Here is a 27,167-nt window from a genome sequence, read left to right as displayed (position 1 = left end):
AAAAAGGAATAAATTATAACCAAATACAATAACACGAAAGAACTGCAAAAACAAGACGTAGAGAGAAAGAACCCAGATTCAATACAGGAGTCCATTTTTATCCAGCTCAAAATGAGACAAAACTATTGCACTAGACTTCGGGCGAGTGGAGATCTGTGGGAATTCGTGCTGGGAAGAAAGACAGGGGGCTTGTGGAGGGTGACAATGTTCTGTGTCTTGATTTGTATGAATGTCACACAGGTTTGCTCAGTTGGTGACATTTCATCAACCTAAATACTTAATGATTGGTGATCTTTTTAGTACTTCAATTTAAAAAAAAAAGGTCGAGCATGACACATTTAGGTAAAAAGAAAAAAATGCACACTCAAAAGAAAAGTCTGTTTCTAGGAGCACATGTTTATACAATGTACTTAAACGCACAGACAGCAGTTTGGACGAAACTCGACAACAAGTCGTATTGGTCACACCCTGCTTAAGAAAGACAGGGGATGGGGAGGGGCTTCCCAAAGGCTTTACCTCCGTCTTTGATGGTTTTTGATGTGTGTGGGTTTTTTTTTTGTTTTGTTCTGTTTTTTGTTTTTTGAGACAGGACTGACACGCAGTGGCACCATCACGGCTCACTGCAGCCTCGACCTCCTTGGGCTCAAGCAATCTTCTTGCCTCAGCCTCCTGAGTACCTGGGACTACACGTGTGCATCACTATGCTCAGCTAACTTTTTTTTTTTCTTTTTTTTTTTCTTTTTTTTTGAGACAGAGTTTCGCTCCGGTTGCCCAGGCTGGAGTGTAATGACGTGATCTTGGCTCACCTCGACCTCCGCCTCCTGGGTTCAAGCAATTCTCCTGCCTCAGCCTCCCAAGTAGCTGGGATTACAGGCATGTGCCACCACGCCGGGCTAATATTGTATTTTTAGTAGAGATGGGGTTTCTCTATGTTGGTCAGGCTGGTCTTAAACTCCCGACCTCAGGTGATTCGCCCGCCTCAGCCTCCTAAAGTGCTGGGATTACAGGAGTGAGCCACCATGCCGGCCTAACTTGTTACATTTTTTATAGAGACGGGGTTTTGTCGCGTTGTTCAGGCTGGTCTCAAACTCCTGGACTCAAGCGATCCGCCTGCCTTGGCCTCCCAAAGTGCTGGATGACAGGCGTGAGTTCCCGTGCCTGGCCCAGTATATAATGTTCTTTTAAGGTAACAGTGGATTGTGTGAGGATTAAATGAGTTAATATTTTTAAAGTCCTTAGAGCAGTGTGTGGTACACAGTAGGTGCTATGTGGAGGTTTGTTACAATAAAGTCAGAAAGTGAAAATGTTTTCCGGGGTACAAATGGTATCACTTAAACTAGGAATAAGAGAAGCCTATGAAGAAATATATAAAATGCTATGTCTTGTGAGTTTCCATTCCAACCTTCATGAATTATATATATGAATATGTCCTTCTAGAAAGACAGACTTATCTTTTTGAGTGTGTGTGCGTTTTTACATAAATACCAGTCATGCTTTGAAAAGAAAAACCCCTGCTTTTATTGAAGTATGACAGTGACGGGTCTTGAGACCGAAAGATGAGGGAGATAGAGAGCCCGCCTGGGCTCTTGAGGGTGGGAGAGCCAGCAGTGCCGGAAACCTCAGCAGAAGGGATCCCCGTGTGGGGGAGGGGGGCCTTTGGTCTCTCCCCAGCCTCTTCCTTCCCCCTGGCCTGAGGGTGGGTGGGGAGGGGCAGTTCCTCTTTCCTTCCCAAGCACCGAGGAGGCCCCAGCTCCCTAGGGGCTGAGAAGCTGGAGTCCTGGGGAAGGGGAGGAGCTGAGCCATACTCTTGCAAGACCCCCGCCCTCCTCCCCCCGCAGGAAGCATGAACAGAAAAGACAGCAAGAGGTGAGAGGACCCTCCCCAGGGAGCCCGGCAGCACCCTGAGGCCTCCCTCTGCATGGGAGGGCTGGGGAGATCACTCGCCAGGGTGGCAGAATGCCTGGCTTCTTCGGGATCGGGTGCAGGGGGGCCAGGTGGATGCTTCAGGGTTCAGGGAGTCTGGAGCCAGCTAGGGCGGCAGTGGCTTGTATGTGGCATCCGTACCGTGTTGTCCCTGGAGTTTGAGCTGTTCTTTGCCCCTTTCCCACTTCTTGTCACCACACCTCCATCCCTGGCCTGGGCTGAGTGTCTCTGTCCTCCCTGAGGGCTTCCTGGTTCCCCATCCCCTTGGACTGGAAACTCCAAGCCCCTGCAGGGCCCTGCCCCAGGAGAGGGGAGTGTGACACAGGGCAAAGTGGCTCCCCTGCCTCTTAAACCACTTCTGGCTGTTCCAGACCCCTACAGGGGGCTGCAGGACAGGGCCTAGTGGCAGGCTGTGTGGCTGGTTCTAGAATGGGCTTCTATCTCCTGGGCAAGCTGGCCTTTCTGTCCCCACAGAGGCAGATATGGTGGATGTCTCCCCAGCCTGGGTAGCTCCTCCTGCCATCCCCAGAATCACTCTGATGGGCAAAGGGCTTTCCTCCCCACCCAGCAATTTAGTGGTAGACTCCTGGCTGCCTAATTTCCTAGCTGTGTGACCTTAGGTAAGTCACTTAACTGCTCTGTGTCTTGGGTTTTTCTTCTGTCAATAGACTAATCATAGCCTCCACCTCGGAGAGGCCTGTAAGTACTCAATGAGACACTCTAGACCAGTAGTTCTCAAACTGGAGCGTGCCTCAGAACTGTCTGGAGGGCTTTTAAAATACAGGTTGCTGGGCTTACCCTTATTATTTTTTTCTTTTTTTTGAGATGCAGTCTCGCTCTGTCTCCAGGCTGGAGTGCAGTGGCACAATCTTGGCTCACTGCAACCTCTGCCTCCTGGGTTCAAGCGATCCTCCTGCCTCAGCCTCCCAAGTAGCTGGGACTACAGGTGCGTGCCACCACGCCCGGCTACTTTTTTGTATTTTTAGTAGAGCGGGGGTTTCACCATGTTGGGCAAGATGGTCTCCATCTCTTGACCTTGTGATCCGCCCACCTCGGCCTCCCAAAGTGCTGGGATTAGAGAGGCATGAGCCACTGTGCCCGGCCTTAAAATGTCTGATTTTGTAGGTGTGCTTTGGGACCTGAGAATCTGTATTTATATCCAGTTCCCAGGTGATGCTTTTGTACGAGCTGGGTGCCCACACTTAGGGAAATGCTGATTTAGTTAGAATGCTCCCTCCTTGGCCTAGGACATATTTAATACTTTAAAATGTCCCTTCTAGTAACGGTGGCTCATGCCTCTAATCCCAGAACTTTGGGAGGATAAGGCAAGGAGAACTTGAGGCCAGGAGTTCTAGACCAGCCTGGGCAATATAGTGAGACCCCCATCGACACACATACACACAAAATTAGCTGGGTACAGTTGTGCACACCTGTAGTCCCAGCTACCTGGGAGACTAAGGCAGGAGGATCACTCGAGTCCAGGAGTTCAAGGTTACAGTGAGCTTTGATTGTACCACTGCACTCCAGCCTGAGAGACAGAGCAAGATCCTGTCTAAAAAAGGGTAGAGGTAGGGGCCTGGCGTGATGGCTCACACCTATAATCCCAGCACTTTAGGAGGCAAAGGTGGGAGGATCAATTGGGCCCAGGAGTTCAAAACCAGCCTGGCCAACACGGTGAAACTCCATTTCTACTAAAAATACAAAAATTAGCTGGGCTTGCCGGGCGCGGTGGCTTAAGCCTGTAATCCCAGCACTTTGGGAGGCCGAGACGGGCGGATCACGAGGTCAGGAGATTGAGACCATCCTGGCTAACACGGTGAAACCTCGTCACTAAAAATACAAAAACTAGCCCGGCGACGTGGCGGGCGCCTGTAGTCCCAGTTACTCGGGAGGCTGAGGCAGGAGAATGGCCTAAATCCGGGAGGCAGAGCTTGCAGTGAGCTGAGATCCGGCCACTGCACTCCAGCCTGGGCGACAGAGCGAGATTCCGCCTCAAAAAAAAAAAAAAATTAGCTGGGCTTGGTGGCACGTGCCTGTAGCCCAACTAATTGGGAGGCTGAGGCAGGAGAATTGCTTGAACTAGGAAGGTGGAGGTTGCAGTGAGCTGAGATTGCACCACTGCACTCCAGCCTGGGTGACAGAGTGAGACCTTGTCTCCAAAGAAAGAAAGAAAAAAATCCCTGGGGAAGGTCCATTGCACTCTCAGCCTGGGCGACAGAGCGAGACCCTGTCTCCAAAAAAAGAAAAAAAAAAAAAATCCTTGGGGAAGGTCCAAGGACTATCTTCATTTTTCCTTTGAGGAAACTGAGCCCCAGAGAAATTAAGTAACTAACACGAAGTCACAACAGCTGGCAGAAATTTCTGGATTCTACTTTCGTTTGAAACATGGATTCAGCTCCCTCCCTCCTCCCACCATCCCTGTCTCTCCATTACCATCTTTCCCCATCAGGAACAGCAGCCTCTGGGAGGCACAAGGCAGACAGAGAATTACTATTATTATTATTGTTGTTTGTTTGTTTGTTTGTTTTTGAGGCGGAGTCTCGCTCTGTCGCCCGGACTGGAGTGCAGTGGCCGGATCTCAGCTCACTGCAAGCTCCGCCTCCCGGGTTTACGCCATTCTCCTGCCTCAGCCTCCCGAGTAGCTGGGATTACAGGCGCCCGCCGCCTCGCCCGGCTAGTTTTTGTATTTTTAGTAGAGACGGGGTTTCACCGTGTTCGCCAGGATGGTCTCGATCTCCTGACCTCGTGATCCGCCCGTCTCAGCCTCCCAAAGTGCTGGGATTACAGGCTTGAGCCACCGCGCCCGGCTTATTATTGTTATTATTATTACTTTTGAGACAAAGACTCGCTCTGTTGCCCAGGCTGGAGTGCAGTGGCGCAATCTCTGCTCACTGCAACCTCCGCCTCCTGGGTTCAAGCGATTCTTCTGCCTCAGCCTCCTGAGTAGCTGGGATTACAGGTGCGCACCACTATGCCTGGCTAATTTTTGTATTTTTAGTAGAGACGGGGTTTCACCATGTTGGTCAAGCTGGTCTCGAACTCATGACCTCGTGATGAGAGGATTATTTTCCCACCTTCCTTGAAGCTGCCTCAGCCCCAGGAACCTCTCACCTAACTCTGAGGAGCCCCAGAGAAGCCCATTTAGCACTGGTATTTCCTCTCCAGTCCCAAATCTAAGGACCCAGGCTGAAGGCTAAAACTGTAGGTCCTGCCGGAAGGCTAACTTCAGAGAGGTGTCTGTTACCTTAGTGGGGTGAAGGGGTGGGAGAAGGGCAGAGATGAAATCCTGGGGGTTTCCTTGCAGGAGCCTTGCTCTCTTTTTATTTATTTATTTATTTATTTATTTATTTATTTATTGAGACAGAGTCTCACTCTGTCACCCAGGCTGGAGTGCAGTGGCACGATCTCAGCTCACTGCAACCTCCATCTCCCAAATTCAAGCGATTCTCCTGCCTCAGCCTCACGAGTAGCTGGGATTACAGGTGGCCACCACCATGCCCGGCTAATTTTTGTATTTTTAATAGAGACGGGGTTTCACCATGTTGGCCAGGCTGCTCTCAAACTCCTGACCTCAAGTGAGCCGTCTACCTCAGCCTTCCAAAGTGCTGGGACTACAGGTGTAAGCCACTGTGCCAGGCCTCTCTTTTTTATTTTATTATTATTATTTTTGAAACAGAAATCACTCTGTCACCCAGGCTGGAGCACTGTGATGCAGTTCCAGCTCACTGCAGCCTCCACCTCCTGGGTTCAAGTGATCCTCCTGCCTCAGCCTCCTGAGTAGCTGGGATCACAGGTGCCCGACATCATGCCTGACCAATTTTTGCATTTTTAGTAGAGACAGGGGTTTCACTGTGTTGGCCAGGGTGGCCCAGAACTCCTGGCCTCAAGTGATCCACCCACCTTGGCCTCCCAAAGTGCTGGGATTACAGGCATGAGCCATCGCACTGGTCCAGGAGCCTTACTCTCTTGAGGGCTGCAGGAGGAAGGAGGGGTGTGTATTAGAGACCTGAGGTAGCAATTCCTGAAGGCATGTCCTCCCATGCCTCTGCCTAGGGAGGACGGGAGAGATCTCAGGGGTCTTCTCCCATGAGTCCCTGGGAGGCCAGAAGTAATTCCAGGATCTGCCAACAGGAAGTCTCTTCCAGGATGTCTTGGAAGCGGTCAAGAGGAAGTTGGGGGCAATGCCTGGGGAGGAAGTTCTTATGATTCCCTGAGGGGTCCTGAGTGGTCCTGGGAGTCTTCTGCAGTGATTCCCTGGGGGATTCAGAGTAGTCCTGAGCAGCAGTCCCTAGCCTTTTTGGCACCAGGGACTGGTTTTGTGGAAGGGGGTGGGGATGGTTTGGGGATGATTCAAGTTAATTACATGTATGGTGTGATTTATTTGTACTATTATTACATTGTAATATATAATGAAATAGTTACGCAGCTCACCATAATGTGGAATCAGTGGGAGCCCTGAGCTTGTTTTCCTGCAACTGGATGCTCCCATCTGGGAGTGATGGGAGACAGTGACAGATCATCAGGCATTAGATTATCATAAAGAGCACGCAGCCTAGATCTCTCACATGCGAAGTTCACAAAAGGGTTCATGCTCCTAAGAGAGTCTAATGCCCCAGCAGATCTGACAGATCAGAGCAGAGCTCAGGCAGGGGTGCTTGCTCGCCCACTGGTTCCTAACAGGCCACGGACTGGTACCCATCCGTGTCCTGGGGGCTGGGGACCCCTGGTCTTGAGGATCTTCCTCTCTGATTCCCTGAAGGGAGCAGGAATATCCCTGGGAGTTTGCTTGTGGGAGAGGGTTCCCATGATTCCCCCAGGGATCTGGAATATCCCTGGGGATTCTCCCATGAGTCCCTGGTAGGTCAGGGGTAACCCAGGAGCTTTGCCTTTAGGAAGCCTCTCCCGTGGTGCCTTGGGGCATTAAGGTCAAGAGGAATTCTAGGGTCTGCCAGAAGGAAGGGGCTCCCATGACTCCTTGGGGGCTGTGCCCACAGAAAGTCCCACCAGGAATGCACCGGAAAGACAGGAGGGCGGGGCCGACCCCGCCAAACACGCCGCCACAAGACATGCCCCAGCCCCCGGGAAATCAGCAAGGTCATGGCTTCCATGAACCTGGGCCTGCTGAGCGAGGGCGGCTGCAGTGAAGATGAGCTGCTGGAGAAATGCATCCAGTCCTTCGGTGAGTGTCCTCTCCCCAGCAGCCTCCCCGGCCCTAACCTCAGGCTCAGCACCCACTTCTCTCTGCCTCAGTTTTTGGAGGTCAAATGAGAGCAGGGCTGGGTGGAATGAAACTCAATCACTACATTAGAGATAAGAGAAACACCTATATTTCTTCTTTCCTGAAATGGAAATACATACATATCTATCGATAGATAGATAGATATTTAATGTATATATATATATTTATATAATTTTTTTTTCTTTTATTTTCTTTTTCTTTTGAGACAGAGTCTCGCTCTGTCACCCAGGCTGGAGTGCAGTGGCCTGGTCTTGGCTCACTGCAACCCCCACCTCCCGGGTTCAAGAGATTCTCCTGCCTCAGCCTCCCGAGTAGCTAGGATTACAGGCACGTGCCACCAGGCCCAGCTAATTTTTGTGTTTTTAGTAGAAATGAGGTTTCACCATGTTGGCCAGGCTGGTCTCGAACTCCTGGCCTCATGTGATCCACCCGATTCGGCCTCCCAAAATGCTGGGATTACAGACGTGAGCCACTGTGCCTGGCCAGTCTGGTGCTACTTCAGTCTTCAACAAGACTTGCCAGGGGTGATGTTGCCCCATGCACGATACAGATAAGGAAACTGAGGCACAGGAGGTTAGGTTGCCTGTCCAAGGTCATGCCGGGGATCACCGTTAGAGCTGGTCTTTGAACCAGGCAGTCCCGCAGGATCTGGAGGCCGTGCTGTGCATTGCCTGAGGGCCATTCTGTCAGAGTCCCCGTCCTTCCACCCCAGATTCAGCTGGCAGCCTGTGCCACGGGGACCACATGCTCAACATGGTGCTGGCCATGCACAGCTGGGTGCTGCCCTCCGCTGACCTGGCTGCCCGCCTGCTGACCTCATATCCTCCGGGACCGTGAGCTATGGGTGGAGGGCGGAGGGCAGAGTCGTGAGAACCTGGGCAACTGGAATGGGGAGCAGGCAGGTCATGGATCCTGGATAACAGAGCCTTGACCAGAACTCAAGTACCAGAAGGCCACAGGGGACACCCAGGAGCTGAGACGGCTGCAGATCTGTCACCTGGTCAGGTAGGGCTGGGCCAAGATCCCCACTCTCAGGACCCACGACTTCCATCCTGCTGCCCCCCAAAAAACATTCCTCAGAGACTCTCCAGCCCAGTTCCCACAGACCCAACCAGCCCCACAGGCCAAAATCCCACTTCTGAGACACCCGTAACTTGGTTCCTAAGACCCTCTCAGTTCCGTTCCTTAGAACCCCTACTTCCTAGAGACCCCCCTCACCAACCAGATCCCATAGACCCTCCTAGCTGGTGCCCAGAGACCTCCGGCTCTGATCCAGCTCTGATCCTCAAAATCTCCACCTCCCACAGACCCCAGCCTAGCCCATAAGACCCCCTCATTCTGTCCCCCCAAAAATCTCACACCCAGAAGCCCCCAGTCTAGTTCCTAAGACCCTCCACAATCCTGCTTCCCAATAATCCCACTTCCAAGTGACTCCCCAGTCTGTTTCCCACAGATCCCCCAGTCTGTGTTAAGAGATGCCCATCCTACTCCAGAGATTCCCCGAGCCTGGTGCCCCTCCAAACCCCCACCCTCCAGGGACCCCCACACACATTTAGAGACCCCTAGCTCAGCACCTAGAATTTTCTCAGTCCAAAATACCCCCTGTAGAGACCTTCGCCACCCCCAGTCTCATTTCATCATCTCCAAACCACTCTCAGGTACTGGCTGACCCAACACCCTGAGGTGATGCACCAGGACCCCCAGCTGGAAGAAGTCATAGGTCGTTTCTGGGCCACCGTGGCCCAGGAGGGCAACACGGCCCAGAGAAACCTCAGAGACTCCTCTAACCTGTGAGTCAGCCCTGTGCTCCCCTCTCCCCTGCCCCATCCCCGTTCTGCCATCTCCCTCTGCATTCCCAAGCCCTCAACTGTGAATCACTCCAATTCCCTGCCCCTCTTGGCCCCCAGCCTGAGCCCTGGTGGCCCTGGCCCCCCGCCCCCCATGAGCAGCCCAGGCCTGGGCAAAAAGCGCAAAGTGTCCCTGCTTTTCGACCACCTGGAGACGGGGGAGCTGGCTCAGCACCTCACCTACCTGGAGTTCCGGTCCTTCCAGGCTATCACGGTGAGGACCCCCTCCTGTGCCTGTCCCAAGCAGGGGAGAGATTGGGGTAGGGGAGGGATTGGCTGGGGGAAGGCAGGACTGAGAGGACACCTGCATGGTCATTCAGCAGAGACCTCAAAGTCTTAAACTGAAACCTGTGTGCTAGAAGGCCCAAGAAAATGAATTAAGTAGGCCGAGGGGGGCGATCACCTGAGGTCAGGAGTTTGAGACCAGCCTGGCCAACATGGTGAAACCCCATCTCTACTAAAACCACAAAAATAATCTGGGCATGGTGGCGCACATCTGTAATCCCAGCTACTTGGGAGGCTGAGGCAGGAGAATCACTTGAACCTCAGGAGGCAGAGGTTGCAGTGAGCCGAGATCACACCACTGCACTCCAGCCTGGGTGACAGAGCGAAATTCTGTCTCAAAAAACAATAACAATAAAAAATAAATAAATAAATAAATAAAATGCTTATTGTAATGACTGGCACTTAGTAAGTGCTCAAAATATTTTATCATTTATTCGACAAGCATTTAAATTAATGGTGCCTCAGTTTCCTCATCTGTAAAAAGGGGATATGAACAGTTCCTGCCTTGCAGGAACAGTGCCTGGTCTAGGGTAAATGCTATCTGCTTGAACCATTTGAAATTGCCATATATTACCTACCCAAGGATCAGTTTCATGTGCTTCAACATACATATGTGTTAGCTTTTGCCATCTGGACATCATCATTTTAAGGGAAGGTGAGGATCTGGTTCCTTCATGTGAAACTATCCCAATTGTGTGTGTGAGTGTGTTGTGTGTGAGTGTGGTGTGTGTGTGTGTATGCAAAGATACTCAGTGTAGTGGATGCGGGTGTGAAATGAACACTCATTGGGCAGAACAGATAGAGGCTGATTTCAAGTCATCTTCCCCATCCTTGCCTTTGCTGACTGTATACCAGTCAGGTGTAGAGTTAAGGGCATATAGACTCCCACCCTGACTCACACCTGTGTGACCCTAGGCAAATTACCTATCCTCTCTGTGCCTCAACTGTCTCATCTCTAAAATGGAATGATACCTCATAGAGTTATGAGGATTAAATTACTTAATACGATCATTTGTCAAATATAGTGCCTGGCTATATTTAAACATGCCTCCTCAGATGGGAGAGGAGCATAGTGATGTCAAGGACATGTAACAGCCTGAGGGTGGGGGGACAGATGACAAAGGTCACTCAGGCTAGACCAGGCTAGGACATCAGAGATCGTGACTACTAGTTGGATGCCATGGAAGGGCAGGCCCTGAGCGCCACTGCCCACCTTGACATCCACCTCGCTTCCAGCCCCAGGACCTGCGGAGCTACGTTTTGCAGGGCTCAGTACGAGGCTGCCCGGCCCTGGAGGGCTCTGTAGGTCTCAGCAACAGCGTGTCCCGCTGGGTGCAGGTGATGGTGCTGAGCCGTCCCGGTCCTCTGCAGCGCGCACAGGTGCTGGACAAGTTCATTCACGTGGCACAGGTGAGGCCCGCCCCTTGGGGCTGCGAACGCCACTGCACGCAGCTACCTGGCCCTCCACCTTCCAGACCCCCGACCCCACAGGGTCATCCCGGCGGTGACGTCACGCATCTCCCGGCCCCGCCCCAGAGGCCACAGTCTGGGCGTTGCAAACCAGGACCGTAACTTCTTCTTTGGCCTTGATGTCACCGCGTCCCACCCACCGTGGCCCCACCCCTTGGTCCTAGACATGACAGGCTTCCAAGCCCTATATCCCCAGGTCAATGAGAGTGTCCCTTCCATGCCCCCACTTTTGTGCCATCCTTTACCGAGGCTTCGATTCCCAGTCCCCGGGCCCCAGCGTCGCTTCGGGACTGCGCATCGCTCCCCATTGCGTCCGGGCTCTCCCCGCCCCGCCCCGTTGTGTTAAGCCCTTCTCTTCCCCTCCCTTCCCCCTCCTTTCCGGACACCTTCTTGTCCTTCTGGGGAAAAGGGAAGCCCTCTGGCCCGCTGTGGCCGCGCCCCCTTGCATATTTCCACGCAGACCACGCCCTTCCTCTGGCATCTTCCCTGGCTTGCTTCCTCCTGCAGGGCCCCTTAGACCTGGGGGTCTCCACGTCCGCCTGGGGTCTCCTTGGTCTGAGCATTTTCCATTCCTCCCTGGCCCCACTCTCTCCACAGCAACCTCTGCCCAAATTTGTCAAAGGGAAGGCGAGGGAATTCCCCAGCTGCCCTGGTAGCTCCACACCTGTCTAGCATCTAACTCCTCCATATCTCTCTGGCCCCGTTAACCTCTGCCTGGCTCCCAGCTCCTGCCCAGAGCCTGTGCCTTCTTGCCTCCCCGCACCTGTGTGACTCAGAGCAGTCAGACCCCTAGATGGCTGACAACCTGACATGTCTGAAGCCTCCCCCACTTGTCTGACACACACCTGTCTACTCCCCAAATCCGCCCAACTTCCCGTACTTCCTGTCTCCCCAGATTTTCTAACCTGGTATCAGTCAATCACCTACTTGACCCTCCGGGCTCAGATAACTATCTGACACCCCTGTGAGGCCCACACATGGCATGTCCCACTCCTGCTGCACACACCCACCTTCTCTCACCTGTCTGATCCCCACATTGGTCCATATTCACACATGCCTGGGACCCCACCTCAACTGGGATGCTGTCATCTGAACTCCCTCCCGTGACGACCCTGTGCGCATGCTTCTCTTCCTAGAGGCTCCGCCAGCTGCAGAATTTCAACACGCTGATGGCGGTCACGGGGGGCCTGTGTCACAGTGCCATCTCCAGACTCAAGGACTCCCATGCCCACCTGAGCCCTGACAGCACCAAGGTGAATCCCACTACCCTCCCCAGAGCTCCAAGTGGTCAGCTGTCTTGAGCCCCCACACCTAATTCCCCAAGCCCTGTCCATTCCTGCCCAGGAGCCCTGGAACCACCTGAAGTCCTTGCTCCTCCAAATCCGAGATCCCCAGGCTCTGCCAGCATTCCTCCTTCCTGTCATCCATCCACTCATGGTGCTGACCCCTCTCTGCTCTGAGTGTATCTGTTTCAGAGGTGGCCTGTGAGGGAGACAGATGGGAGAAAGGCTAGCAGAGAACTTTGCAGTCCCCATGGGGAGGACTGGCTGAGGTCAGAAAGTGGCAGGAAATTAGGCTGAGATGCCCTGGGAAGATCCTATAGCGCCTTGAAAGATGGGCTAAGCGAGGGAAGTTTTGAGAGTGATGACACACCCTTGATAAGATCTGGGTTTTTTTTTTTTTTGAGGTGGAGTCTTGGTCTCAATCTCCTGACCTCGTGATCCGCCTGCCTTGGCCTCCCAAAGTGCTGGGATTACAGGCGTGAGCCACCGCACCCGGCCAATTTTTTGTATTTTTAGTAGAGACAGGGTTTCACCGTGTTAGCCAGGATGGTCTCGATCTGCTGACCTCATGATCAGCCCGCCTCGGCCTCCCAGAGTGCTGGGATTACAGGCGTGAGCCACTGTACCCAGCCTATAATTATTTCTTAAAAACCCAGATCTAGCCAGGTGCGGTGGATCATGACACTGCACTCCAGCCAGGTGACAAAGTGGGACCCTAGCTTAAATAATAATAATAATAATATAATAATAATAATAATAATAAAGGCCGGGCATGGTGGCTCACGCCTGTAATCCCAACACTTTGGGAGGCCAAGGCGGGCAGATCACCTGAGGTCAGGAGTTCAAGACCAGCCTGGACTAACATGGTAAAACCCTATCTCTACTAAAAATACAAAATTAGCTGGGTTTGGTGGCTTATGCCTGTAATCCCAGCTACTTGGGAGGCTGAGGCAGGAGAATCGCTTGAACCCAGGAGGTGCAGGTTGCAGTGAGCTGAGATCGCGCCACTGCACTCCAGCCTGGACAAGACAGCAAAACTCCATCTCAAAAAAAAAAAAAGAAAAGAAAGAAAGATAAAAGAAATCATTTCAGCCAAAGAATGGGGGATTGTGGAACTTCTCTGAGACGGGGACCGAAGAGGAAGAGCAGTTTCGGGGAGATGCTGACACCAGCATGGGATATGGAAGGGCTCCAGAGGTGTCCAAAATGCCACTGGATCCCTGAAGGCTTAGAGCCCACATAGGAGGCTGCTCAGGAGAGGGGACTGCCCTGATAACGCCCCCATCCCATGTGCCTCCTCCCCAGAACCTGCTGGAGCTCACTGAGATCCTTGCCTCCCACAACAACTACGCCCGCTACCGCCGCACCTGGGCTGGCTGCACCGGCTTCCGACTGCCTGTGTTGGGCGTGCACCTCAAGGATCTGGTGTCCCTGCATGAAGCACAGCCCGACAGGTTGCCTGACGGCCGCCTGCACCTACCCAAGCTGAACAACCTCTACCTGCGGCTGCAGGAGCTCGTGGCCCTCCAAGGGCAGCATCCGCCCTGCAGCGCCAACGAGGATCTGCTGCATCTGCTCACGGTGAGCCCCTGGCCCCGCCCAGGCTGGGCTTCCGAGGGTACTGAGATGTAGGGTCCTGGGTGTGTGAGTGTCTCCAGGAGCAGGGTAGAAAAGTGCTGGACTGCATGGATTTTGAAGCCAGAGCTTCTAGGTTTTTTTCTAGCTGCGTGATCTTGGGCAAGTCACTGAACCCTTCAGCCTCAGTTTCCTTATCTGCAAAATGGGAATAATAAAAGGACCCAACCAGGTCTGGTGGCTCACATCTGTTATCCCAACACTTTGGGAGGCCAAGGCGGGCAAATCACCTGAGGTCAGGAGTTTAAGACCAGCCTGATCAACATGCAGAAACCCTGTCTCTACTAAAAATACAAAATTAGCCAGGTGTGGTAGCACATGCCTGTAATCCCAGCTACTATGGAGGCTGATGCAGGAGAATCACTTGAACCCGGGAGGTAGAGGTTGCGGTGAGCTGAGATCACGCCATTGCACTCCAGACTGGGCAAGAAGAGTGAAACTCTTGTCTCAAAATAAATAAATAAATAAATATAAGAAATAAAATAAAAGGACCCACCTCGAGGGTGGTTGAGGAGAGAAAGCCAATGACATCATTCAAAGAATGTCCTTATCCTTAAGACAGTGTCTAGCCGGGCACAGTGGCTCATGCCTGTAATCCTAGCACTTTGGGAGGCTGAGGTAGGCAGATTGCCTGAAGAGTTTGAGACCAGCCTAGGCAACATGGTGAAACCCCATCCCTACTAAAAATACAAAAAAGATTAGCCAGGCACGGTGGTGCACGCCTGTAGTCCCAGCTACTTGGGAGGCTGACGCACGAGAATCGCTTGAACCTGGGAGGCAGAGGTTGCAGTGAGCCAAGATCGCGCTGCTACACTCCAGCCTGGGACACAGAGCGAGACTCTGTCTCAAAAAACAATAGTATATGGAGCAGAGTGAGCTCTATATTCTATATAAGTAACACGTCTTTTCTCCACTTCCCCCAGCGACTCAAGTATCCATTGATCTGAGCTCTGGAATTGCTTTGGGGTTCACATTCTTAAACTCCAAGGTTCTGAGCTTCTCATGCTGATAGCCCAAAATCTCAAGTTTTGAATCCAAGAATCTAAGCAAAAGGCTACTAACAGTTATTGATCATTGACTATGTGCCAGGCACCTCATTCCACCTTACAACCCTATGAGGTCGGGACCCTTACTGTGCCCATTTTGTGGATTGGGAAACTGAGGCCCGGAGAGGTGAGGTCACTTGCCCACTGTCCCACAGCAGTAATGCCAGGATTTGAACCCAGGAGGGTCTTTGGGAAGAGCCTGCAAGTGGGTGTGGGGGTCTGGGGCAGGGCTGTAGACAGGAGGATCTGTGACACCCCTGTCCGCTCCAGCTCTCCCTGGACCTCTTCTACACGGAAGACGAGATCTATGAGCTTTCTTATGCCCGGGAGCCACGCTGTCCCAAGAGTCTGGTGAGACCTGACCCCTGGCCTCGGACCCCCCCAATTACCTCGAACCCTGCTAAGCCTATGCAGTGACTAACTGCTCCTCTGTCCCCACCCCAGCCACCCTCCCCCTTCAACGCACCTCTGGTGGTGGAGTGGGCCCCTGGTGTGACCCCCAAGCCGGACAGGGTCACGCTGGGTCGGCACGTGGAGCAGCTGGTGGAGGTAAGGAAGTGGGGGTGGCCTGGCCGCCAGGAGCCAGGAGGGAAGACATGGGTAGAACCCTGAGCCTGGAGGCAGGGACTTATTGCCGTGGGGATCATATTTCGACAACTGGGCCTTATCTGCTTCCCCACACTCCTCTGAAGTCCGTGTTCAAGAATTATGACCCTGAAGGCCGAGGAACCATCTCTCAGGAGGACTTTGAGCGACTCTCAGGCAATTTTCCCTTCGCCTGCCATGGGCTCCACCCGCCCCCACGCCAGGGGTAAGTGGTTCTGACTCTTGGATCCCCTGAAGATGAGGACCCTGGGGTTGTCTGGACTCCTGGGTCTGGGGGAGGTTGGGGCGGGCCATGCTGAGGCTCAGTTTCTGCCCCCAGGAGAGGCTCCTTCAGCAGAGAGGAGCTGACAGGGTACCTGCTCCGGGCCAGCGCCATCTGCTCCAAGCTGGGCCTGGCCTTCCTGCACACCTTCCATGAGGTCACCTTCCGAAAGCCTACCTTCTGCGACAGCTGCAGTGGCTTTGTGAGCACTCCACCCCATCACCGCCCTTAGGTTCCCTCTGTCCTAAAGCCGGCAGTCCCCAAACCCCACATAACCCCCAAATTCCAGAAATCCTACAGCCTCAAATCATCCTGTTTCATATAAACCCTAAACACCAACCATTCCCTATATCCTGGATAATCTCCAAATGCCAGATAATCCCCAAATCCCAGATAATCTCCACCCCAGATAGTCGCTGAACCATGGGTAATATCTAAAACTCTGGAGAGGAGGCCAGGAGCGGCGGCTCACACCCGTGACCCCAGCACTTTGGGAGGCTGAAGTGGGCAGATTGCTTGAGCTCAAGAGTTCAAGACCAGCCTAGGCAACATAGTAAGAGAGACCCTGTCTCTACTAAAAATACACAAATTAGCTGCACGTGGTGGTGCACACCTGTGATCCCAGCTACTCAGGAGGCTGAGGCACGAGAATCGCTTGAACCCAGGAGGCGGAGGTTGTGGTGAGCCGAGATCGCACCATTGCACTCCAGCCTGGGCAACAAGAGCAAAACTCTGTCTCAAGAAAAACCAAAAAACAGGCCAGGCACAGTGGCTCACACCTGTAATCCCAGCACTTTGGAGGCTGAAGTGGGCAGATTGCTTGAGCTCAAGAGTTCAAGACCAGCCTAGGCAACATAGTAAGAGAGACCCTGTCTCTACTAAAAATACACAAATTAGCTGCACGTGGTGGTGCACACCTGTGATCCCAGCTACTCAGGAGGCTGAGGCACGAGAATCGCTTGAACCCAGGAGGCGGAGGTTGTGGTGAGCCGAGATCGCACCATTGCACTCCAGCCTGGGCAACAAGAGCAAAACTCTGTCTCAAGAAAAACCAAAAAACAGGCCAGGCACAGTGGCTCACACCTGTAATCCCAGCACTTTGGGAGGCCGAGGTGGGCAGATCACGAGGTCAGGAGATTGAGACCATCCTGGCTAACATGGTGAAACCCCGTCTCTACTAAAAATACAAAAAAATTAGCTGGCCGTGGTGGTGGGCGCCTGTAGTCCCAGCTACTTGGAAGGCTGAGGCAGGAGAATGGCGTGAGCCCAGGAGGCAGAGCTTGTAGTGAGCCGAAATTGTGCCACTGCACTCCAGCCTGGGCGACAGAGTGAGCCTCCATCTCAAAAAAAAAAAAACAAAAACTTTTTTTTGTAGAAAGAGTCTCCATATATTGCCCAGGCTGGTCTTGAACTCCTGAGCTCAAGCGATCCTCCCACCTTGGTGGCTCAGAGTGCTGGGATTACTGGCATGAGCCACTGTACCCCACCCACATTCCTTAAATTCCAATTAAATCTCTAGCCTTGCGAATTTCAAGACCTGGGTAGCTTTCACACTTCACTCCCCAGCTGCCCTGCCAATCCACAGCCTCCCTCTCCTAGGATGGGTAACCTTTTCTCCTTTCTCTTCCCAGCTCTGGGGTGTCACCAAGCAAGGCTACCGCTGTCGGGGTGAGTGGGGTGTCAGCGAGTGGGGGGGAAGCCTTGGCCCACAGGCTGGAAGAATGGACACAGATCGGACCCCTGGCCATTAACTGCTGCCTTCCCCCAGAGTGTGGGCTGTGTTGCCACAGACACTGCAGAGACCAAGTGAAGGTGGAATGTAAGAAGAGGCCAGGGGGCAAGGGCGATGCAGGGCCCCCCGGAGCTCCTGTTCCATGCACACCAGCTCCCCATGCCAGCTGTGGTAAGACCTAGAGCACAGCGGTGCTGGGAAGGGGGTTGAGTCCAAGGTCACGAGGCCCTTCCCATCAGACCCACATCCCTTCCATCCACCCACAAACAGGCTCCGAGGAAAATCTCTCCTACACGCTATCCCTGGAACCTGAGACTGGGTGCCAGCTTCGCCATGCCTGGACCCAGACTGAATCCCCACACCCTTCCTGGGAAACAGATACGGTGAGGAGAAACCGCCCCTACCCCCAAGTGGATACAGGGAACACAGGCCATTGGCCTGGGAGAGACTGGACAGATTTGGAGACCCATAGGAAAGTAAAAATATGCAGAAGTCCTTGACTGCTGGGGTGGGAGGGTATGGATACTGGTTACTTTTTTTTTTTTTTGAGACGGAGTCTCGCTCTGCCGCCCAGGCTGGAGTGCAGTGGCCGGATCTCGGCTCATTGCAAGCACCGCCTCCCGGGTTCACGCCATTCTACTGCCTCAGCCTCCAGAGTAGCTGGGACTATAGGCGCCTGTCACCTCGCCCGGCTAGTTTTTTGTATTTTTTAGTAGAGACGGGGTTTCACCGTGTTAGCCAGGATGGTCTCGATCTCCTGACCTCGTGATCCGCCCGTCTTGGCCTCCCAAAGTGCTGAGATTACAGGCTTGAGCCACCGCGCCCGGCCGCTGGTTACTTTTTTTTTTTTTTTTTTTTTTTGAGACGGAGTCTCGCTCTGCCGCCCAGGCTGGAGTGCTGTGGCCGGATCTCAGCTCACTGCAAGCTCCGTCTCCCGGGTTTACGCCATTCTCCTGTCTCAGCCTCCCGAGCAGCTGGGACTACAGGCGCCCGCCACCTCGCCCGGCTAATTTTTTTGTATTTTTTTAGTAGAGACGGGGTTTCACCGTGTTAGCCAGGATGGTCTGAGACGGAGTCTTGCTCTGTCGCCGGGGCTGGAGTCCAGTGGCCGGATCTCAGCTCACTACAAGCTCCGCCTCCCGGGTTCACGCCATTCTCCTGCCTCAGCCTCCCGAGTAGCTGGGACTACAGACGCCCGCCACCTCGTCCGGCTAGTTTTTTGTATTTTTTAGTAGAGACGGGGTTTCACAGTGTTCGCCAGGATGGTCTCGATCTCCTGATCTCGTGATCCGCCCGTCTCGGCCTCCCAAAGTGCTGGGATTACAGGCTTGAGCCACCGCGCCCGGCCGCTGGTTACTTTTTAATGCTGATAGAAAAATAGGCCAGGCGTGGTGGCTCACGCCTGTAATCCCAGGACTTTGGGAGGCCGAGGTGGGAGGATCACTTGAGGTCAGAAGTTCGAGACCAGCCTGGCCAACATGATGAAACCTTGTCTCTACTAAAAATATAAAAATTAGCCAAATGTGATGGCAGGGGCAGGTGCCTGTAGTCCCAGCTACTTGGGAGGCTGAGGCAGAGAATCACTTGAGCCTGGGAGGCAGAGGCTGTAGTGAGCCGAGATTGTGCCACTGCACTCCAGCCTAAGCGACAGCAAGACCCTGTCTCCAAAAAAAAAAAAAAAGAAGAAAGAAAGAAAAAAGAAAAATAGAAGTTACAACATATTAGGGGTAGGGTGGGGATGATAACCACTAGAACAGAAAAAAGGACTCTAGCCAATAAGATAGCAAGAATAAGGCCAAATATATCAGGAGCTACTGTAAGTGTTAATGGAGTAAACGCCACTATTCGAGGGTAGAGACTCTCAGATTGGGTTACAAAAAGGATTTCACAGGCGCCATTCGTTCAGTCTGGGCAGGGCAGTGCTCCTGGCAGTAAAGTGTCTCCTAGACATCAGATGCTCCCCACATCATCTGTCGTCTTCCTCCCTTCCTCCTTCCAGGTCCCCTGCCCAGTAATGAGCCCACCATCAACTACATCCTCCAAGCCGGATTCCTAGACATCTCTTGGTCTCCTCTCTCCCTCACTCCCTTACCCCAGTCAGTCCTGACTCCTGTTGTCAGACTCTGGCAGGGCTCCCAGAGGTAGGACCCCCAAAGGCATCCGCCTTCCCATCCACGCTGCCTTTGGTGGCACGTCCATCATCTTTTTCCCCAGAAGTGACTTTCCTCTCTTGCGTGGTGGTGGATGCTAATCCTGCTCCCTTTCCCTGCACTTAGTATCTATGCAGCTCTGTGTTGGATATATTTAGACTCAGGCTTCATTTCACCAACTCCCTAATTTTCTTTTTTCTTTTTTTTTTTTGAGACAGTCTCACTCTGTCACCCAGGCTGGAGTGCAATGGTGCAATGTCAGCTCACTGCAACCTCCGCCTCCAGGAATCAAGCGATTCTTCTGCCTCAGCCTCCCAAGTAGCTGGGATTACAGGCACGCGCCACCATGCCCGGCTAATTTTTGTGTTTTCAGGAGAGACGGGGTTTCCCCATATTGGCCAAGATGGCCTCGAACTCCTGATCTCATGATCCACCAGCCTCAGCCTCCCAAAGTGCTGGGATTACAGGTGTGAGCCACCGCGCCCAGCCCCTGCTTTATTTCTGCATAGAACGTTCCCCCTCTGACAGCCTATACTTTTTCCCTCTTTATCTCGTTGAACGTCTGTCTTTCCTCAACAGGAACATCAACTCCAGGAGAGCAGGGATTTCTATCAGTGTCTTTCACTGCTGCATCCCCAGTGCCTAGAACAGGGCTGGCAGGTGGTAGGCGCCTGACAGATGCTTGTCTGATGCCTGAAATGTCTCCTCACCCATGCCCACGGCACAGGAAAGATGTGCTGTAGGGCAAAGAACTTTGAGGGTCAGAGCAGCAGAGACCCAGGGAGCAGAGACCCCCCCAACCCTTTCACAAACCCCAGCACCCCTACCTGGGCCCCCAAAGAGAGAGGTCCTACAGCTGTCATAAATTAAATTTATTCTCCGGAGAACATGGTTCTTGGTATTGACTGGTGAATGGGAGTAGGGCATTTGGGGCCTCAGGAATAGGAGATGGGGGGGCTTGGGTGCCAAGTACCAAGGAAAGCCTTAAATGGACTCCCCAGAGATTACCGATGGCATTAGCATCTCATGGAGGTCCCCCCGCCCCCGACCACCAGTCCCCCTTTACTTCTTCTTCTTCTTCTTGCGGCCCCAACACTGGGGGCCTCCATCCTCTCTTCGGCTCCTCCAGGTGGGCATGGGAGGCTCCAGCTCATTTGGGCGGCCCCCCCGGTCTGGAACGTTGCCCATAAGCACCTGAGAGTTTATGAGATTTGAGTTGCAGAGAAAAAAAGTATCTCGGACAAGGGGGCTAGAGAGCAAAGGGAACAACACGAGGCTGAAGAAGAAACGGCAGATGTTGAGTATTTGAGTACAGTGGCTGGGGGAGGGGGGACTGAACTGGTGGAAGATACAAGCATGAGTTTTCTTTTTTCCTTTCTTTTTTTTGAGATGGAGTCTTGCTCTGTCGCCCAGGCTAGAGTGCACTGGTGCGATCTCGGCTCACTGCAACCTCTGCCTCCCGGGTTCAAGCGATTCTCCTGCCTCAGCCTACCGAGTAGCTGGGATTACAGTCACCCACTACCATGCCCGGCTAATATTTGTGTTTTTTTTTTTTTTTTTTTTTGAGACAGTCTCACTCTGTTGGCCAGGCTGGAGTGCAGTGGTGCGATCTCAGCTCACTGCAACCTCTGCCTCCCGGGTTCAAGCGATTCTCCTGCCTCAGCCTCCCTAGTAGCTGGGACTATAGGCGTGTGTCACCATGCCTGGCTAATTTTTTGTATTTTTAGTAGAGACAGGGTTTCACTGTTTTAGCCAGGATGGTCTTGATCTGACCTTATGATCCGCCCGCCTCAGCCTCCCATAGTGCTGGGATTACAGGCGTGAGTCACTGCACCCAGCCTTCTTTTATTTTCTTTCTTTCTTTTTTTTTTTTTGAGACAGTTGCCTAGGCTTTGTCACCCAGGCTGGAGTGCAGTAGCAAGAACATGGCTCACTGCAACCTCTGCTCCTGGGCTCAAGTGATCCACCCACTTTGAGCTTATTTTTTTTTCTTAACTTAAATTTTGCCTTAATATTTACTGTGCTAGACTTTATTCCCTAATACTCATTTTACGTAAGACTACTTACAGAGGTATGCGGCTAGATACCTCATCACTAAAACAGAGGGTATTTCTGTTTTGCTTTTTTTTTTTTAAAAAAAAAAGGTTAAAAGGGTGTGGTGGCTCACGCCTGTAACTCCAGCACTTTGGGAGGCCAAGGCAGGTAGATCACAAGGTCAGGAGTTCAAGACCAGCCTGACCAATACGGTGAAACCCCATCACTACTAAAAATACAAAAATTGGCCAGGCGCAGTGCCTTACGCCTGTAATCCCACCACTTTGGGAGGCTGAGACGGGCAGATCACGAGGTGAGGAGATCGAGACCATCCTGGCTAACACGGTGAAACCCTGTCTCTACTAAAAATACAACAAAATTAGCTGGGCATGGTGGCGGGCTCCTGTAGTCCCAGCTACTGGGGAGGCTGAGGCAGAAGAATGGCGTAAACCCGGGAGGCGGAGCTTGCAGTGAGCCGAAATCCTGCCACTGCACTCCAGCCTGGCCGACAGAGCCAGACTGTCTCAAAAAAAAAAAAAAAAAACAACACAAAAATTAGCCGGGCATGGTAGTGGGTGACTGTAATCCCAGCTACTGGGTAGGCTGAGGCAGGAGAATCGCTTGAACCCGGGAGGTGGAGGTTGCAGTGAGCCAAGATCAAGCCACTGCATTCCAGCCTGGATGACAGAGCAAGACTCTGTCTTGGAAAAAAAGGGTTAAAAAACAACACAATAGATAGTGTTTGGTGATGGGGAAAGATTTTGAGCCCAAGATGGAGAGGTAGCCAGGGGCTTGGTAAATAGCTGGACTTTGTTTTCAGATCATTAGGGAGCCATGGAAGCATTCTGAGCTGGGGAGTCCATGGTCACTTTTTGTGTGAGCGAGGTCCTAGCTCCCGTGTCTAGCGGGTGGAATAGAGGTGGTGAGTCTGAAGCTTGGACCAGAACAGAGGCTGAAAGCCCAATCTGAAGGCCAAGGATGTCAGGGCCCTTCCCTACCCCAGATACCCACCTTGTTGATGGCACAGCAGGTCCCTCTGCGGACAGCCACACTGGTGGCTGGGATGAGACGAGACAGGTCGGCTCGGGCAGCCAGGATGTGTGCGATGGAGATGTCCGATTCCGGGGTTAGAACCTCTCGAATTGGGATCAGCACTGCCCTCATGGCCTCTCCTTGGGCCTGGAGTGCGAAGGAGGTAACAGAAGTTACCCTGGAGCCCTCCCCAAGTAGGACCTGTCATCTTGGAAGCATCGCTTTACCATTCAAGACCTCACTGCCCACAGCTCTAAATAAATATTTATTTTTTGAGACAGGGTCTCGCTGTCTCCCAGCCTGGAGTGCAGTGGCATGATGGTGGCTCATTGCTGCCTCAATCTCCTGGGCTTCAGTAATCCTCCTACCTCAGCCTCCTAAGTAACTCAGATGACAAGCATGTGCCACCATGCCTAGCTAATTTTTTTTTTAATTTTTAGTAGAGATGAGGGTTTTGCTATGTTGCCCAATCTGGTCTCAAACTTCTGAGCTCAAGTGATCCTCCTGCCTTGGCCTCCAAAAGTGCTGGGATAACAGGCATGAGCCACTGTGCCTGGCTCTGCTCATATCTCTTAAAGATGGGGTATACTTGGCCAGGTGTAGTGGCTCATGCCTACAATCTCAGCACTTTGGGAGGCCAAGGCAGGCAGATCACCTGAGGTTGGGAGTTCGAGACCAGCCTAACCAACATGGAGAAACCCTGTCTCTACTAAAAAATACAAAATTAGCCTGGCGTGGTGACGCATGCCTGTAATCCCAGCTACTTGGGAGGCTGAGGCAGGAGACTCGCTTGAACCCAGGAGGCAGAGGTTGCGCTGAGCCGAGATCATGCCATTGCATTCTAGCCTGTGCAACAAGAGCAAAACTCCATCTCAAAAAAAAAAAAAAAAAGGGCTGGGTGCAATGGCTCACGCCTGTAATCCCAACACTTTGGGAGGCTGAGGCAGGCGGATTACAAGGTCAGGAGATCGAGACCATCCTGGCCAACATGGTGAAACCCCATCTCTACTAAAAATACAAAAATTAGCTGGGCACGGTGGTCTGTGCCTGTAATCCCAGCTACTTGGGAGGCTGAGGCAGGAGAATCGCTTGAACCCGGGAGTCAGAGGTTGCAGTGAGCTGAGATCACACCACTGCACTCCAGCCAGGCAACAGAGCGAGACCCTGTCTCAAAATAAATAAATAAATAAATTAATTAATTTAAAAAAAAAAAAAAAAAGATGGGGTATGCCTCTGAATATACTCCCAGCTCAGAGCTGGTAATTCAACAATACCCTGGGGCCCTGAGATTCTAGGAGCCCCAAACATCAAAAACTTCTAAAAGTCCACAGCCTGAGAACCTGCAAGAGGGTGATACTCCTGGCCCTCATTCCTCCTCCCTGCAACTGCAGCCCCCACAACTGGGCCTCTCCAATTCTGCACGGTTCCCTGCTCACACCTCTGCCCGGTCACTCCAGTGGAAAGCAGATGTAGTGAGGTCAAGGCGCTTGAGGAGGAGGTAGCGGCGGCAGCGGTACTGATCTCTGAGGCTTTGGGACAGAGACTCCAATGCTTCCTGGGAGAAAAGGTCTCAAGGTCAGGATAGGGGTCCCTCTTACAGCCACCTCTGATGAGGACACAGTTCACATTCAGTCAGTCACACACAGTCTTACCCATCTGGGTGCATCTAGCAAGTAGCTGAGGAGGGGCTGCAGGAACCCTGGGGGCAGAGAAGGCTGCAGCTCTGAGATCTGATGGGAGAAGAAGTCAGAGGCCAATTGGGGCAGAGAGGATGGGCCCCTCTGTAAACCCAGCTCCCCAAAACCCTGATGACCTAGGCCACAGATGTGAGAATGGCAGTCACAGCTCCAGAAAAACCAGGCTAGAGGTTGGAATACTCCTTCCAGAGGTGTTTTGGAGAGAGGACCCCCACCCCCACAAGGAAAGCGGGGTAGCCCGGGTCGGGAGGGGACTCTGACTCTCTACCTTAGCATGCAACTCCTGCAGCAGCTGGCTGGCGGCGGTCCCTGGTGCAGGTCTGGGCAGTCCCAGGGCTTGGAGGGTAAGGCTCAGTTCTTGGACCATGCCAGCTCCCTCCACCATCCCTTCACCAAGGGGTGGCCTAGGACTGGGATGCAGCAGAGAGCGCAGGTGCAGGAGGCGGGTGGCTTGGAGCTCTGAGCAGAGAAAACCTGAAAGTAATAAATGGGTGCTGTGCACTCAGGGAGGCTGCTACCCCATTCATCCATCTTGGTCAAAAAGCTCCACCAGTGTCCAGGCGCAGTGGCTCACTCCTGTAATCCCAGCACTTGGGGAGGCGGAGGCGGGCGGATCACGAGGTCAGGAGATGGAGACCAGCCTGGCCAACATGGTGAAGCCCTGTCTCTACTAAATATACAAAAATTAGCTGGACTTAGGCCGGGCGCGGTGGCTCAAGCTTGTAATCCCAGCACTTTGGGAGGCCGAGACGGGTGGATCACGAGGTCAGGAGATCAGGACCATCCTGGCGAACATGGTGAAACCCTGTCTCTACTAAAAAATACAAAAAACTAGCTGGGCGAGGTTGCGGGCGCCTGTAGTCCCAGCTACTCGGGAGGCTGAGCCAGGAGAATGGCGTGAACCTGGGAGGCAGAGCTTGCAGTGAGCTGAGATCTGGCCACTGCACTCCAGCCTGGGCGACAGAGCGAGACTCCATCTCAAAAAATAAAAAATAAATAAAAAAAAGAAATTAGCTGGACTTGGTGGTGAATGCCTGTAATCTCAGCTACTCAGGAGGCCGAAGCAGGAGAATCGCTGGAACCAGGGAGTTGGAGGTTGCAGTGAGCCGAGATGGCACCACTGTACTCCAGCCTGGCAACAGGGCGAGATTCTGTTTCAAAAAAAAAAAAAAAAAAGGCTCCACTGGCTTTAAAACCTCCACCTTCGCCCAGGCACAGTGGCTCATGCCTGTAATCCCAACATCTTGGGAGGCTGAGGTGGGAGGATCACTTGAAGCCAGGAGTTGAAGACCAGACAGGGCAACAAAGGGAGACCCCACTTCCACTTAAAAACAAAAAAAAAATCTTCCACCTTCTAGTCCCACCCACCTAAAGCCTTGGCCTCGCCTCCGGAGTATGCCCCTCCTTGAGACCCGGTCCCCTCCTATGAATTCGACTCCCACCCACTTCGAAACCTCAAGCCTTCCTCCTAATCCAACCCACTTAAGCTCCCAGGCCCTTCAATTAAAATTCTACCCTCGGGCCAGGTGTGGCGGCTCACGCCTGTAATCCCAACACTTTGGGAAGCCGAGGAAGGCAGATCACTTGAGGTCAGGAGTTCGAGACCAGCCTGGCTAACATGGTGAAACCCCGTTTCTACTAAAAATACAAAAAATTAGCTGGGTTTGGTGGTGCGTGCCTGTAATCCCAGTTACTCGGGGGGCTGAGGCAAGAGAATCACTTGAACCCGGGAGGTGGAGGTTGCAGTGAGCCGAGATCGCGCCACTGCACTTCAGCTTGGGCAACAAGAGTGAAACTCCATCTCAAAAATAATAATAATAAAAAAATAAAATAAATAAGAAATAAAATAAGATTCTACCCCCGCCCATCTCAGAGCGCTCTCGCCCCAACATGCTCACCCCACCCACCTCGTACCCTCTGGGCGCCCCAAAGTTCTGACTACACCCCCTTGGGAACCTCGATTTCCCCTAAAAAGTCGGAGCTCGCCGCTCCCGAGGCCATGGCCTTGCCACTTCCGCATCCCGGGACTCACGCAGCAGGCGCAGTCCGGCACCGGGTTGCCGAAGCGCAGCCGCGCCATCCCCGCCGCAGAGCGCGCGATCCGGGCAGTGCAGCTCCCGCAGCAGGCGGCCAAGCTGCTGCAGAAAGTCCTCCTCCGCGTAGGGGCCTGGGGGGACAGGGGTGTCAGGGCTCGGTGGCCCCGTGGCGGCACCCCTGCCACCCTCCAGCTCCGTGCTTACCGTCGCCGGCGCTCAGCACCTCCGCGCCCGCCTCTCGCTGCTGCTCGAGGGCGCCCAGCGTCGCCAGCTCCGCCGCCAGCCGCACGCACAGCGCCCTGAAGTCTGGACATGAGGCGCCCCGCGACGCCGTCCCCGGGACACCCCCATACCTGTGGGGACCGAGGCAGCGGGAGGGGGCGGGGAGGTCACTGAGAATCCCTTTCCTTCCGCGTCCAGGGGACAGACCTGGGCTTCCTGCACCCACCAGCCTCACCACACACCCTTTTACCCCAGAGCCAGTAGGTCCTGGGCCACCGCGGCCCCCTCCCGCGCTTCCGCCTTCACCCCCTCCATGAAAGCGTCGCCTCGGCGCGCCCCCTGGCGGCCGGTGGCAGGCTCCGCCCCAGAAGCGCCGCTCGCACGAGCTCCCCGCAGCGTCTGGCGGCACTGACCAATCGGCATCTTCCCGCGCAGGGGCTTGGGTGCTCCCATTGGCGCAGGAGGACGCAGAACCCGCCCCGGGGCCCGCCCGCCCCGCCCCTCGGGCAAACTGTCAGGGTTCTAGGGACGCCCCCTGGCGCTGTACATTGCAGTGCGTTCGGAATCTCCGCTGTTACAACAAGCTGGCGGCGGGTGTCACTGTTGCGGTAACATAAAAACAACTTCAGTGTCCTTTTCCTCCCTCAGTTGTCCTCTGCTGGTGTTTT

General features: G+C 53.3%; 2 protein-coding genes across 5 annotated transcripts; one reads left to right on the top strand and one right to left on the bottom strand.

Annotated features, from left to right (window-relative positions):
- The first annotated feature begins 1,702 nt into the window (after nt 1-1,702).
- Nucleotides 1,703-20,362, top strand: RASGRP4 (RAS guanyl releasing protein 4). 2 transcript variants are annotated; one of them, XM_033226084.1, is made up of 17 exons: nt 1,703-1,866; nt 6,918-7,102; nt 7,875-7,980; nt 8,105-8,167; nt 8,821-8,952; nt 9,070-9,223; nt 10,531-10,704; nt 11,901-12,017; nt 13,353-13,628; nt 14,999-15,079; nt 15,173-15,277; nt 15,421-15,539; nt 15,654-15,798; nt 17,228-17,264; nt 17,365-17,499; nt 17,599-17,711; nt 19,328-20,362. In XM_033226084.1, exons 1-17 carry the CDS (start codon nt 1,844-1,846, stop codon nt 19,382-19,384), a joined length of 2,022 nt encoding a protein of 673 aa, XP_033081975.1. In that variant the 5' UTR covers nt 1,703-1,843; the 3' UTR covers nt 19,385-20,362. The 2 variants fall into 2 exon arrangements, with proteins under 2 accessions (XP_033081975.1, XP_033081976.1); XM_033226085.1 differs by lacking the exon at nt 6,918-7,102 and having other exon boundaries at nt 1,714-1,866.
- On the bottom strand, nt 20,334-26,881 carry FAM98C (family with sequence similarity 98 member C). 3 transcript variants are annotated; one of them, XM_033226086.1, is made up of 8 exons: nt 26,750-26,881; nt 26,482-26,630; nt 26,274-26,408; nt 24,510-24,715; nt 24,197-24,274; nt 23,983-24,099; nt 22,524-22,691; nt 20,334-20,672 (listed from the first exon to the last, which is right to left on the bottom strand). In XM_033226086.1, exons 1-8 carry the CDS (start codon nt 26,812-26,814, stop codon nt 20,541-20,543), a joined length of 1,050 nt encoding a protein of 349 aa, XP_033081977.1. In that variant the 5' UTR covers nt 26,815-26,881; the 3' UTR covers nt 20,334-20,540. The 3 variants fall into 3 exon arrangements, with proteins under 3 accessions (XP_033081977.1, XP_033081978.1, XP_033081979.1); XM_033226087.1 differs by having other exon boundaries at nt 24,510-24,700; XM_033226088.1 differs by lacking the exon at nt 26,274-26,408.
- Between the last annotated feature and the right edge of the window lie 286 nt (nt 26,882-27,167).

Source organism: Trachypithecus francoisi, unplaced genomic scaffold, assembly GCF_009764315.1.
Source record: "Trachypithecus francoisi isolate TF-2019V2 unplaced genomic scaffold, Tfra_2.0 Lachesis_group12, whole genome shotgun sequence".
Classification (NCBI taxonomy): Eukaryota; Metazoa; Chordata; class Mammalia; order Primates; family Cercopithecidae; genus Trachypithecus; species Trachypithecus francoisi.
The sequence above is the reverse complement of the archived record's forward strand: the minus strand, read 5'-3'. Positions and strand labels throughout refer to the sequence as shown.